We start from the raw sequence: 13831 nt of genomic DNA on the forward strand, positions 1-13831 counted from the left end.
TTTTGATTTTAAATTGACTGAATGACGTACTTTTGGCATATTTACCGTCTTTATAGTATGATTTACAAAACTGAACCTATGTGTACTCTGACTGGCATTTAACTGTTGAGCTGCACAACTGAAGTCTGTTAAAAATTTTAAATTAAATTAATACAGTTTTGTAACTTACTTTCCCATTGTTGATAGGACTGCTAATTTTCAAATAACTCTGATGTTAAAGGGATTACTGAACATGTGTTTAAATCTCTATTGTTGAAATGTATTTTTAAAAGTTAATGGAATTTTGTTTTGTTTTATTGTTAAACCTAATATAATATGGACTGTTTTATATGAAATATGGAAAATATATGGAAATTAACGAAAATATGTACTAAACTGTAAAATATGGAAAAATATGGAAAATAAAAGTAGGATTTTTCAACCCTACACATTGTGAAACATAAAGATAATGCAAAATATAAATTATATTAGCTTTATAAGTAAATATGTATTTACATATAAATCCTTTCCCTGGTGATTAGTGTTAAATGGAATATTTTGTACTTCTTGCAATTTGCGGTATGCCATTTTGTTTTTCATGTATATCAATGACAAAATATTCTATTTTAAAGTCACACCTGAATAATATGGAAACCTGTCCACAACAGAAAAGAAATTAGGACCATGTCACTTCCGTCTTGAAAAGGTTTCACTGTATTTAGTAAAGGCATGTTTTTCGTTATGGTCAGGGATAAATGATATTGATATTCTTAATTTTCCTTTTTAAAATCGAGAAATCAGCACATTCATTAAAAATAAAGCTCCCATCATGTCAGATAATTAGACTCCCCTCTGTATATGTGTGCATATTTCTTTGTGAAATGTGAATCTATCTAAAACTTAGTGATTTTTTTAAATGTTGTACTTTCGTGATGATGGAAGTGAAATCTCTCTGCCTGCAGCTCTAGGTAGCTGTGTGTTGGTCTACAATGAAGAAGAGGGTCTTTCCTCAGATGAGGAAAACCCACCTCTCACACTGACTATGGTAGGATGGCGGGGAGCCAAATCTATGAGGGCATATGTTCCTGTCAGTGACTGTATACATTATCTTCGACTTTGTGGTGCTGATGTTTCCAAATATGGTGAGTAAACAGCATTTTCCACTTTGTGTTTATTTCATCTTCCTCAAAAATTTAGGAAGGATAGATTTTTATCTTTAGATTCATTTATAAATGTATTAAGTTTTCGAATTTAATCCATCAATGGAAACTTTTTATTCATCAGAATAATAAAAGTCCGGAAACTTAAATTTAAAAATATTCATCTTCATAATGAGAGAATAGCATAATTATGTATTAAAATTTAGTTCGAAAATTTATAAATTTTCTCCATAGTGTATTTTGTCTTTATTAATTATTTTTGTTGTTCATAATGAGTATAAGTTAATCTTCAGTGAAAGAAGAACAATTTAGATTTATGGCCTCCGTGTCTCTAAGTTTTGCTAAGGAGATAGTGCCTTTAACTTCATTAACCTCTAAACTGATAGTTGTACAGATTTTTAAGGTGTCCAAAAGTTCAATTCTTAATAGAAACAGAAGCTTCAAAATATTCATGAAAATTGCAGTTCATGTCTTCATAATAAATTAATCATTCTTGTCTTGAGTACTATGGGAGGAAGATATTTCTGAAAGACTAAACTTTTCACTGATGTAATGTTAAGTTATTTGAATAAATATAACTCTTCCACTGTGTTAGCATTGTAAATTTTGGTGTTATGTTGCCTAATTTTTATAATGTTAACACAGGGAAGTAGTTATTATTTATTCAAATAATTTAACCAGTGATTATAAAAGTGTTAAAAGAGTGTATTCAAGAATGAATAAATTTTTCAACTTAGAATACATTTATAGCAATTCATGCTACTGTTTGTGGAAATTGCATGCTTTCACAATATATATTTTGGTATATTACCGGAACATTAGTTGTCACTAAAGTTGAGAGTTGTTAATGGGTAATGTGTTGTGTTTTGGTGCATTCTATTCTGCTTTCTCTGCTGTGTTTTATCCTGTTGGTTGGAATGTGCATTTAACACTGCTTACGCTATTCTTTCATCTTGAGTTACGTTTGTTTCCTATGTTACGAGGTCAGTGCTGGAAGTTCTGTTAACAGCTATTAGAGAAATTGGTGATCATAAAAGAGCATTTTAAAGCTGCACTTTCAAACGCAACTATGCATGAACTAATGTTTGGGATGTTTGAGAAATTTTAATAATATTATTTATTTGTTATTAACTGAATTCTTTGACTTCTGCTTCAGTAAAATATATATATATATATATATATATATATATATATATATATATATATAATTTGAACTGGTAATGGAAATTACGGGAAAACGGCTGAATGGATTTTAATGAGTGACCCCTCATTTTCATGCCTGGTATCCAAAGTTTTTCGGAAAAGTAGTAGTTTTCAGTGAAATGTCAATTTTCCTACATAATTTTCCTATTTTCCAAAATCCATCTGTTGTCAGTTTTGAGAACTAATTTTATTCAATCACGGCCGACTTGATTGAATTTCAGAACAAAACACAGACTATAATAAACAATAGGCTATTACACGAAGGCCATGACCTGCAGGATTGCCGACATATTTAGAGCTCAATTCAATTTGTTATTAAAAACTGATTCTGCAGTGTATAATTTTCTGAGTACAGCTGTGTATTGGATATTCAAATCTACGAAACTTGAGATGGTTTGATGACATTATTACCATTAGAAATTAAATATTATTATAGTTAATATCATGATGTGACTATTTTTCATTAATTATACATATTAATGCTATATTGATGATATGAAAGCGAAACGTTTTGAGGTTATGTAAGTAAATGTAGAGAATATCTTAATTTAGATCTTCATTTCTATAATTTACTGAGTGACTGCTATATATAACTACAAAACTTAAGATAATATTGTTATTAAAAATCAAATATTTTTATACTTATTAAACCAGTGGGGTTGGGTCTTTTTCATATACTTAATGGCGGTGCAGTGTAGATATTGATATGTGTCATTGTCTTCAGTACTGGCTCGAGAGAGCGCAAAAATTACAGTTCCTAAGGAAAGATAAAAAGGTATTACTTACTGATAAAATAAGAGGCCTAGAAAATTTTGTAGTCTCCAGATCATTTCAGCAAGATCTCTTAGTAGGATAAAATGATTTTACGCTCTACATTTCAAGTTCTACATGCAGCAGCTATACGAAAATGCTATTGTTCAAAAGCTTAGCAAACCTGACATTTTTTTTTTTATTTTTGCCTACAATCCACAATGACCTGAAATAGCTACTGCTATCGTCCTGACATTGATACTTGCGTTTTCGTGTTGGAACTCAAAAACTGAAGTTGGATAGGTTCAAGAAAAAGTATTTGTCCTAAAAAAATCCATTCAGAGGGAGTATGTTTCATTATTATGGAAGCAAATAACTATCAAAAAGACAAGTATTCTTCATTGAAAATAAATCTGAAAAATTTTTATTTGAACGTCTAACGAACTTAGTTTGCAGCAGCATTTGCTGCACAAGCCACTAGTGTATATATAACTTGGTGCCCAATTCAGTGAAAACCATCAGTACACTCTTTGAAATTAGAGCAGCTTCACCATCACCAACCAGCAAACAATTGATTAACAGTTTATAAAGTTTGACGACTCTGTATTACATGCTATAATGAGGGTCACATAAGAGCAGTTCCCAAACAGCAAATATTGGCATCTTGTCAATGTTGCCAACTGTTACCAGATATCACACGATCCTTCGTACTAAATGACTTATTTACTTACCTTAAAAAGGTAAAGGTATCCCCGTAACATGCCATGAAGGCACTTGGGGGGCATGGAGGTAGAGCCCCATGCATTCCATGACCTCGGCACTAGAATGAGGTGGTGTGGTCGGCACCACGCTCTGACCGCCTTTTACCCCCGGGAAAGACCCGGTACTCAATTTTATAGGAGGCTGAGTGAACCTCGGGGCCGTTCTGATATATATATCAAAATGACCAATTTTGATGACAATGCATGTATTCTGAACAAAGGGAAACCCTAATGCTTCAGGACATCAATTTGAGGCAGCTTTGGACCAAACAATTGCAGAAAAAAAAGCTAATAGAAACAAGTGAATAAAGCTAATAAAAACAATTGAATAACAATGGTAATTTCATTCCAATATCTTCCTGAAAGTAATTAATAGGGAGCGGATTCCTATGTAATTAAATATTCTTTTTGCGTGTGATAAAACACAATTAACAAAGTTAAAAATTCCGAACATGAAGTTTCAAGTTTAAAACCCGAATTTTATTTCACACAAAAACACATATTTTCACAAAAAAATTATGTAAATATATATTTTCAGGAAATCTATTATAAACACATAAATCTTGGAGTTTTCTTTTACTTAAAAATTTTTTACAAGAACTTTTAAATATTTTAAAACTAAATCATTTATATCACTCAGAAGTACATTATCTTTTTAAGAATTCCTGGTTGCTTTGTGTTTCCAAGTGTTGTGTGTTGTATCCATGCACGGCCGACTTGATGTTCCCTTCGCTTTTTTTTGTATACGGCCTTGACAGTAGTAATATTTTCTTGAAATTGGATAATTTCTCAATTCCACCCCGAGGCGCTGTATTTACTTACCTTACTTTATGTTTAAATAATTCAATAATTTGTAACACGTTTTCTTAGGCAAGCTGTACAAGTATTCTGTCTGCCATTACGAAATTCATTGGTTTGACTAAACAGTTGACTCACGAAACCTAACCTAAAAATGTATTTTGTTTGACCACATTAAGGTACGTATTAACGTTTTGGAGGAAAATCTACATTTTTAACCAACCTTTTTAAGATATTTATCAGACAACATATGAAAGTAGACTAACATAACCATATATCAGAAACTTCAATTTCACTTTTTGATTCCTCAAAAAAAATAATTAATTAAAAATTATTCTATTTCTTCAAAATGCCATATATTTTCTAAAAATTACTCAATTTTGAAATTTCTTTCACTGAGTTATTGCTGTTAATGCGTACAATGCTCTGTACTATGATTTTGCAGCTAACATTATTACAAAGAAAATTTTAGTCAAAAAGACGCCATTTCAAACGTTAATACATACCATAAATAATAATAATAATAATAATAATAATAATATTGGCTTTATTTAACCTGGCAGAGTTAAGGCCGTAAGGCCTTCTCTTACACTCAACCAGGATTAAAACTTGCTTACATAGTTGAACATAAAACTGGATCTGAATTAAGTAATTACATACTGATACAATTTAGATACATAATGAGATAAAAATTTACCTCATAAAATAAAAATAAACATAGTGGAATACATATTAATGCTGTTAGAATCAAATACGAATCACATAAAAACAGACGCCGATAATTCAATAAAAAATGTACACAGTAAAAATAAAAATAAACACATTAGTATACATATTAGTATTAGATTACAATTAAGTAGGATTTACATAATTAAACCAGAAACCGACAATTGAATAAAATGTACACAAAAAAAAAAATAATAATAAAAAAACAACACAGTGGGATACATATTATTAGTACTAACTTCGAAAACTTACCTGACTATAGTCTTGAATTATAACCACAACGCAACAGATAAAATAACTATTAAGTATTAATATCAATACCGACATTAATTAATTATTAGTATGTTCAAATTTCACTAGCTTCCAGTAACAGGCTCAGAAACAAGAGGACTAATAATATAGTCCTCTTCCTCAGAAATCTAGTACAATTTCAATTTCATGGAACTCCAGTACCGACAAATATTGGCGATATTTGTCTCAGCTGCCAACATACCAGTTACAAAATCACTACCATTTGTAGTATTTGTCAGTATCGAAATTCGAAACGAAGTTGGCAAAAGAAAATTCAGCCTGCAAACTAGAAAATCACCACAATCCACTAGCATTGGTAGTAATGGGGGAAAAATGGTTAGGTTTCACCCTTACGGTATGAAGTAAGCTGACCCGGACTATAGTCCCGGACCCGGACAACCCCTGACTCACTCAATGATGCAATACAAAATCTTAACGAGGACCTTGAATCTATATCTGCATGGGCCAGAAAGTTTGGTTTGACTCTCAATGCAAGAAAATCACAAGCAATCCTAGTGGGACATCAACGTCTATTATGCAATATTACTCCTGCTCTTCTAGTCAAGTTAAAGGACACAATAATCGCTTTTGCTACCTGTGTTAAAAACCTTGGAGTTTACTTTGATAAGCATTTAAACTGGAATAACCAAGTAACCCATATTACCAAAAAAGTGCTTTCCATACTACATTCCTTAAACAGCATTCGAAAATTCCTTCCGCTATCACTCAAGAAAATACTAGTGGAAACACTAGTAATGCCCCACTTCGATTATTGTGATTTTCTGCTGACTGACCTCAATGTCAACCAGTCGCAAAGATTACAACGTGTTCATAATTCTTGTGTTCGCTTCGTCTGCGATGTCCGTCGCGCTGACCACATTGCCCCATCCTTCCAAACTCTAAACTGGCTACAGCTTAACGAACGTAGAAATTTTCATTCTCTTGTTCTCCTTTTCCAAGTCCTTCACACCTCTACACCAGTGGCGGTTATTCAAGTGAAGTACATGAAGGCCACCTTCACCCCTTTTTTCGTGCTTTAATAAAATATATTTTATCAAGAAATTAAAATAAAATGAATTCTTCACTAAACCATATTTTGCTCTATTTTTTAATATCTTGTTCGGCGTAATCCGCTCAGTTAACGTTCACTGCAGTACTTCACACGAACCCCTCACCAGTCAGGCCACGTGGCTAGCAGACCAGCTGAAGGTCCGAATGAGGCTTTCCTTTTCGCCTTCAGTAAACATACCCGGTTGCCATGACAACGAGTTGCTTACTATGAATTACTGGTCCCTTTTGCGAGGCTATTATGAGGGTCTGTGGAACAGGCATTCATCTCCTTTCTCTATTCTTGAAAGACAGAATCTCTCTCTCGTCCAAACATTGGGTCAGGGTGGCAAACTGTAATATTTTGCAACTAAATAAGAAAACATAAAATATTCTGTAAAGAAGTTAAATATTGTTTAAATTTAGTATATAAGGTATATATTTTGGTATTTTTTAACGTTAGCACCTCGTGAATATATTATTTTTGTATGGATTTTGAAATAATTTGAGTACACTGTAATAAAGAAAGTTGGCATAACATTTGAAACTACGTTGTACATTTAACCCGCGCTGACCAATGATTTCGCTTTACGTATTCTTTGTTGTGACAAGTGCAGCGAAGTGTGAAGGTGTTACTACGTGTATTAATGCGATGAAAACATGAATCCGTTAAACGATTTAGTGTGTAATCTTTTGGAGACACCGTTCTCTCGTTGGTGTGCAGAAGATAAGCAAGATATTTTAAAATACCGCAGAACAACAAGTCACATTAATATAACTACGAAAAAAGTGAAAAGTGGTGGTCGGTCATACAATATTCAGTTTCAAGATTCGTGGTATGCCGATTGCAACTGGTTATGTGGGAGTCACTATAACGAGAAGTTATATTGTTGGCCTTGTCTTCTTCTGGGGAACAAGAAACCCGCTTGGAATTCAACTGGATTTTGCGATTTCAGAAATGTCAATCGCGGTCTTTACAGCCATGCAGATTCAGCTGAACACATTAAATGTATTTTGCAATTAAAGGCACTGCAGAAGAACATGAACACCATTGCGGATGCACTAAAGGAAAGTTATAGGTTATACGTAAGTCAATTTAATGAAAACGTACGTTTAAATAGACTGGTAATGCACACCACAATCGATACGGTATTGTTTCTAAGCAAGCAGGAGTTGGCTTTTCGCTGTCATGATGAGAGTATTTCGTCACAGAACAGGGGGAATTTCAAAGAATTATTGGCTCTCATTTCATTGGCCCTATGAAAATTAGAAATCACTATGAAAAAATTAGGCCTGTTCTTTCTGGGAAATCTAAAACGATTCAAAATGAAATAATTGATTGTATTTCTGAATGCATCAATGAACTTGTAAGAGATGAAATTACTAGTGCCCCTTTCTTTTCCGTTCAAGTGTAAGTTTTCTGTTCAACAGAATACTGCTTTGATTTTATCGTAGCTGCTTGATTTTACTGGAGAGGTAAGCTTATATTGGAAGTTGCATGTTCCGAAGTTGATTTAAAATATGAATACAGTTTACGATTATGATTGTGATTTTGAATTTTGTTATGGGTCCTATTTCTTGTGTGCTCTTTTAATTTGATGTGTTGTATAAAATGTGTTAGATTTTGTCTTTTTTATGTCATGTGGACTTGTGGTTGTTTTATTATGTTGTGGTATGTATTGTGTGGAAGTTTTGTTGGGACAGTGAATTCTTCGGTATTAAGGGGACGTAGCTTCCGAAAATGTTGAAAATTTGTTTATTTTATATGCTGTGCTTTTCATAAAACTTAAGAAAATGGTGAATATATTACATTAATTCAATATGCCCATCGTATAGGTTACAAAAGCATTCGCGACGTCACGGGTATATAACGATTCCAGGAAATTACCTAGAATTCTATTGACCTTCACCTAATTTATCCGGCACGAGCCGCCACTGCTCTACACCTACCTACCTTGCCTTCCGTTTCAGTTACCTGTCATCATATCATAATCTCTTCACACGCACGCAAAATAGCCGCATACTAGCCATACCAACACATAAGACATCATCGTATTCATCATCATACACAATCTCGCTCTCGCGCTTGTGGAATACCCTACCCAGTGACATCAGAGACTGTCAGAATTTAGTAGCGTTCAAAAGCAAGCTTATTAAGTATTTCTTACTGCGTAGAGTAGGTTTAAATTTTACTTAATCAATAAAAGAAATGCTTCTCTCTTCTTAACTTTTACAATAAACTGTCTAGCTTTTATTAATCAGTTAATCTTTTAGTACTTTGATTTTTATTGTATTTGTAAATTTAATATTAATTGTAATTATAATTCTAATTGTATTCTTAATATTGTAGCTGTAATCCCCTGGTAGAGGGGAAGAGAAGGCCTGATGGCCTTATCTCTACCAGGTTAAATAAATAAATAAATAAATAAATAGTGCTCTGGGTGAAGCCTGCAGGCTGGGTCAGGTTGAAATTAACTTATGCTTGTCGGGTTCAGGCCTTGAAGAAACACAAATAATATTTTTCAGTCAGTTATGTACTGATTAAAAAAAAAAATACGAAGATTTTAATCCACAATTAGATGCCTGCCTGACACATCCAGAACAGTAGACTACCAATATCAGAAGTTATTGTTTATCTCGACTTCATATTTCGTAACAGCATTTGTCTTGTCTCTGAATGATAATCTCTCGCAGCTGTTCCTGACCCCTGTGGCCCCTCGCCTCTGCTTTGTCTGCTGACATTAGCGAAATAAATAAGTTCAAGTAGCTCATTTTGTTTCTACACCCACTGTTTTGATTCTGTACTTCTCCGTGTCTTTCTAAGCCAATCTCGGATTTCGGGTTGGACTCAGGTGATAACTATAAGCTAATTTCAGGTTTAGGGTCATATTGGAAAATCAATAATTGAAGAATTATATATAGTAGCCAATAATTACTTAACTTCAATAATTATTAATACACCTTTATTACTAAAAAGCGGTGCTGTCCCTTTCCATTGATGATTCCCAAGCAACTATTCAAAAAATGTCTCCACTAATATTAATTTCATTTTCATTAACCAAAAATATGTTCATATGAACCATTATTTTAATACTTACAGTATTGTGAATTTTATTAGTAACAACAATGTAATTTATTCGCCACAACAATAATTCCTTTCTACAATTCGCCTTAAACGCTCTCGTCAACAATTGGATTTTCACTTAACACAGTATTCGTTATAACACTCCACCGACGACAATGACCATTTACTTGGACTATTACGCACAACAATGAACTGTTAATCTTAACTAATATTTACAAAGCACTATTTACAAATCAGAAATATCAGTTCTCAGTTCACAGTTCTTCTATCTCAGTCACTCGAGTTCACAGTATCTCGAACCACAGACCTTCAGAGACAGTTCACTGTACTCGAACTCGGGTCCCTCCAACTGCGGTCCACTGCACTCGAACTCAGGTCCCTCCAACTGCGGTCCACTGCACTCGAACTCAGGCTTTCGGATGCTGACGCAGATGCGGACGCACACTCGAGTCGAACTCCGGCACACAAGTCTGGCTTGCTTGCTCTGGCTTACTCACTGACTGAATAACTGAAAACTCTCTCTGTCGTTCCTTCTCGTCCGTAATTTATAACCACAGCGACGTAGCCTCGAAAATTCGCGAGTCTTCCACTTCGACGGATTTCTGGAATAGTCGGGAAGGTCGTTCCACATTCACTGCGTTAAGTAGCAGCTGCGCGCGCAGCCTCCCCTCGCGTATAGGCCCCTTTCCCCGTGAAGCCCGCGCGCCATCCCAAAGTGCTCCGCGCGATCTTCTCTCTTGCGGGACGCTGGTCGTGAGTTCGAATCTCACGTCGCTGTCACAGTATTTACTTACTTACTGGCTTTTAAGGAACCCCAGGTTCATTGCCACCCTCACATAAGCCCACCATTGGTCCCTATCCTGAGCAAGATTAATCCAGTCTCTACCATCATATCCCACCTTCCTCAAATCCATTTTAATATTATCCTCCCATCTACGTCTTGGCCTCCCCAAAGGTCTTTTTCCTGCCGGCCTCCCAACTAACACTCTATATGCATTTCTGGATTCGTCCATGAATGCTACATGCCCTGCCCATCTCAAACGTCTGGATTTAATGTTCCTAATTATGTCAGGTGAAGAATACAATGCGTGCAGTTCTGTGTTGTGTAACTTTCTCCATTCTCCTGTAACTTCATCCCTCTTAGCCCCAAATATTTTCCTAAGCACCTTATTCTCAAATACCCTTAATCTCTGTTCCTCTCTCAAAGTGAGAGTCCAAGTTTCACAACCATACAGAACAACCGGTAATATAACTGTTTCATAAATTCTAAATTTCAGATTTTTTGACAGCAGACTAGATGATAAAAGCTTCTCAACCGAATAAAAACGGGCATTTCCCATATTTATTCTGCGTTTAATTTTCTCCCGAGTGTCATTTATATTTGTTACTGTTGCTCCCAGGTATTTGAATTTTTCCAATTCTTTGAAGGATAAATCTCCAATTTTTATAGTTCCATTTCGTACAATATTCTTATCACGAAACATAATCATATACTTAGTCTTTTCGGGATTTACTTCCAACTCTATCACTTTACTTGCTTCAAGTAGAATTTCCGTGTTTTCCCTAATCGTTTGTGGATTTTCTCCTAACATATTCACGTCATCCGCATAGACAAACCCTCTCTGTTATCCTGAACTTCCTAATGGCATATTCTAGAGCGAAGTTAAAAAGTAAAGGTGATAGTGCATCTCCTTGCTTTAGCCCACAGTGAATTGGAAAAGCATCAAATAGAAACTAGCCTGTATGGACTCTGCTGTAAGTTTCACTAAGACACATTTTAATTAATCGAACTAATTTCTTAGGAATACCAATTCAATAAGAATATTATATAAAACTTCTCTCTTAGCCAAGTCATATGCACTCCAATATTTTTCAAAGATATTATCATGGCCAGCCACTGAAGCACAGATTTTGAGGTGTTCCGAATCCATTTCTTGGTTTGAGTTGCACAATGGGCAGTTAGGGGACTGATATATTCCAATTCTATGCAGGTGTTTGGCCAAACAGTCATGGCCTGTTGCCAATCTAAATGCAGCTACCGACGATTTTCGTGGTAAATCGGGAATTAACTGTGGATTATGATGCAGAGAGTTCCATTTTTTCCCTCGAGATTGTGTTATCAAATTTTGTTTTTTTGAAGTCTAAGTATGTAGATTTAATAAATCTTTTCACAGAGTAATACATAGATTTAGTAACAGGTCTGTAAGTAGCAGTGCTGCCCTTCTTTGCTAAAGCATCCGCATTCTCGTTTCCCAGGATTCCACAATAGGATGGTATCCATTGGAATACAATTCTTTTATTGAGTGATATTAATTGAGAGAGCATTTTAGTTATTTCTGTTGTTTGAGATGAAGGTGTGTGTTTAGAGACTATTGATAGAATAGCTGCTTTGGAGTCTGACAATGTAACTGCATTCTTAAATTTATTGATGTGGCATAAAAGATTCCTGAGACTTTCACTTATTGCAATGATTTCTCCATCAAAACTTGTTGTTCCATACTCAAGAGATCTATAAAGTGAGAAGAGACAGCACGTAACACCTGCACCGGCACATTGTTCTCTGGAGATCATGAAGCAATTTTGTGGAGGGTACCTAATATTAATTGTCTCTAAAGACAATTGTTTCATTATTTCAGTGTTTACTTCTGATTTCAGTATTTCTTCTGTTAAATTTAGATTATATTCTATATTAGTAGAGTTAAAGGGTTTGGTTTAATTTGTAAGGTTTCTTTTAAATTCGGGATATTGATTTTTCTGTTTTAATTCTTGAACCATGGATATGACAACAGATGTTAAAACGTGTATAAATAAACTTAACAAAAAGAAAAAAAATATATTGCATACTTTATAAAATATGTTATAAAAAGAGCACCAGTTTTCCTTATAAAATGAATGCTTTCTCCTGCATTGAAAGAACTAGAGCATGCTTTTTTCTCATTTACTATCAATTGCTTGAATTTTGCATGGCGTATCCTTCAGTATTCTCTGGATGCTTCTTTGGTACTGCTTAATATTGACTTTGTTGTGGCATGCACCTGTTTTATCATCGATGTCTAATTGCTTATTTGTGTGATCAGAAGTAAATTGCAAATGAAGATGGTGTAGTCTTACCCACTGCTTTACTGTCTTGAAGCTTTGAATAAAAATTGCAATGAATAATGTTCCAAATCGTACTACTTTTATTGGTATATGTTTGTGCTTATACATTACAGAGAAGAATAAATTTATTAAAACTCCATCAGTTCCTGATGAAACGAATGATGAAACTCCGACGACAGTTCCTGATGAAACGAATGATGAAACTCCATCAGTTCCTGATGAAACTCCGTCAATTCCTGATGAAACGAATGATGAAACTCCATCAGTTCCTGATGAAACAAATGATGAAACTCCGTCAATTCCTGATGAAACGAATGATGAAACTCCTGCAGTTCCTGATGAAACGAATGATGAAACTCCGTCAGTTGATGACGATTGATGACAAGATGGATGTTGATAACGACAGTGATGTTCAGTAGGGAGAATCTAGTGATGGTAGACCTGACAGTGAGGCATGTACTGCTGAAGAACCAGAAAACAATGAGAATGCAATGCAGGAAGAAAAGAGAGAGGGAGCAGCGAAGTGTAGTGACCAGTGAACAAGATGGATAGTAGACTGTTGAGAGTTGAGAGTATCGAAATACAGTATTTTGTGTATATTATCAGTTAACAATATATGAACGAAATCCTCGTGTCCACTATGCTATGAAGAGAGATATATCAAACTGCCATTCTGTCGAAAATTCCATGCGGAGAATTCAAAACAATACAAAGAAAAGTTTGAGTATAACAATATTGAACACTTAGCTTCAAAATTTGTAAGTCATTAAGTTTTCATGCAGAAAACAGATTTGCCTTATTTCATTTCAGTAATTAGAGATTTATGTTTTTTTTTATACATAGCAAGTCTTCACGTCTTTTTTTTAACAGTGACATTCTAGTACAACATTTTATCAGTAAAGAAATTATAATAATGTGATTTCACGGATGAT

General features: G+C 34.4%; 1 protein-coding gene across 1 annotated transcript in view; it reads left to right on the plus strand.

The window, feature by feature from the left end:
* Nsun2 (tRNA (cytosine(34)-C(5))-methyltransferase Nsun2) overlaps positions 1 to 13574 on the plus strand; it is a 78809-nt gene extending 65235 nt beyond the window's left edge. The window contains exons 14-15 of the mRNA XM_069819957.1: positions 942 to 1121; positions 13013 to 13574. Coding sequence (XP_069676058.1) covers positions 942 to 1121; positions 13013 to 13278 — 446 coding nt within the window. The 3' untranslated portion in view covers positions 13279 to 13574. The remainder of the gene's footprint in view (positions 1 to 941; positions 1122 to 13012) is intronic.
* Positions 13575 to 13831: the final 257 nt, after the last annotated feature.

Source organism: Periplaneta americana, chromosome 3, assembly GCF_040183065.1.
Source record: "Periplaneta americana isolate PAMFEO1 chromosome 3, P.americana_PAMFEO1_priV1, whole genome shotgun sequence".
In the NCBI taxonomy this organism is placed as follows: Eukaryota; Metazoa; Arthropoda; class Insecta; order Blattodea; family Blattidae; genus Periplaneta; species Periplaneta americana.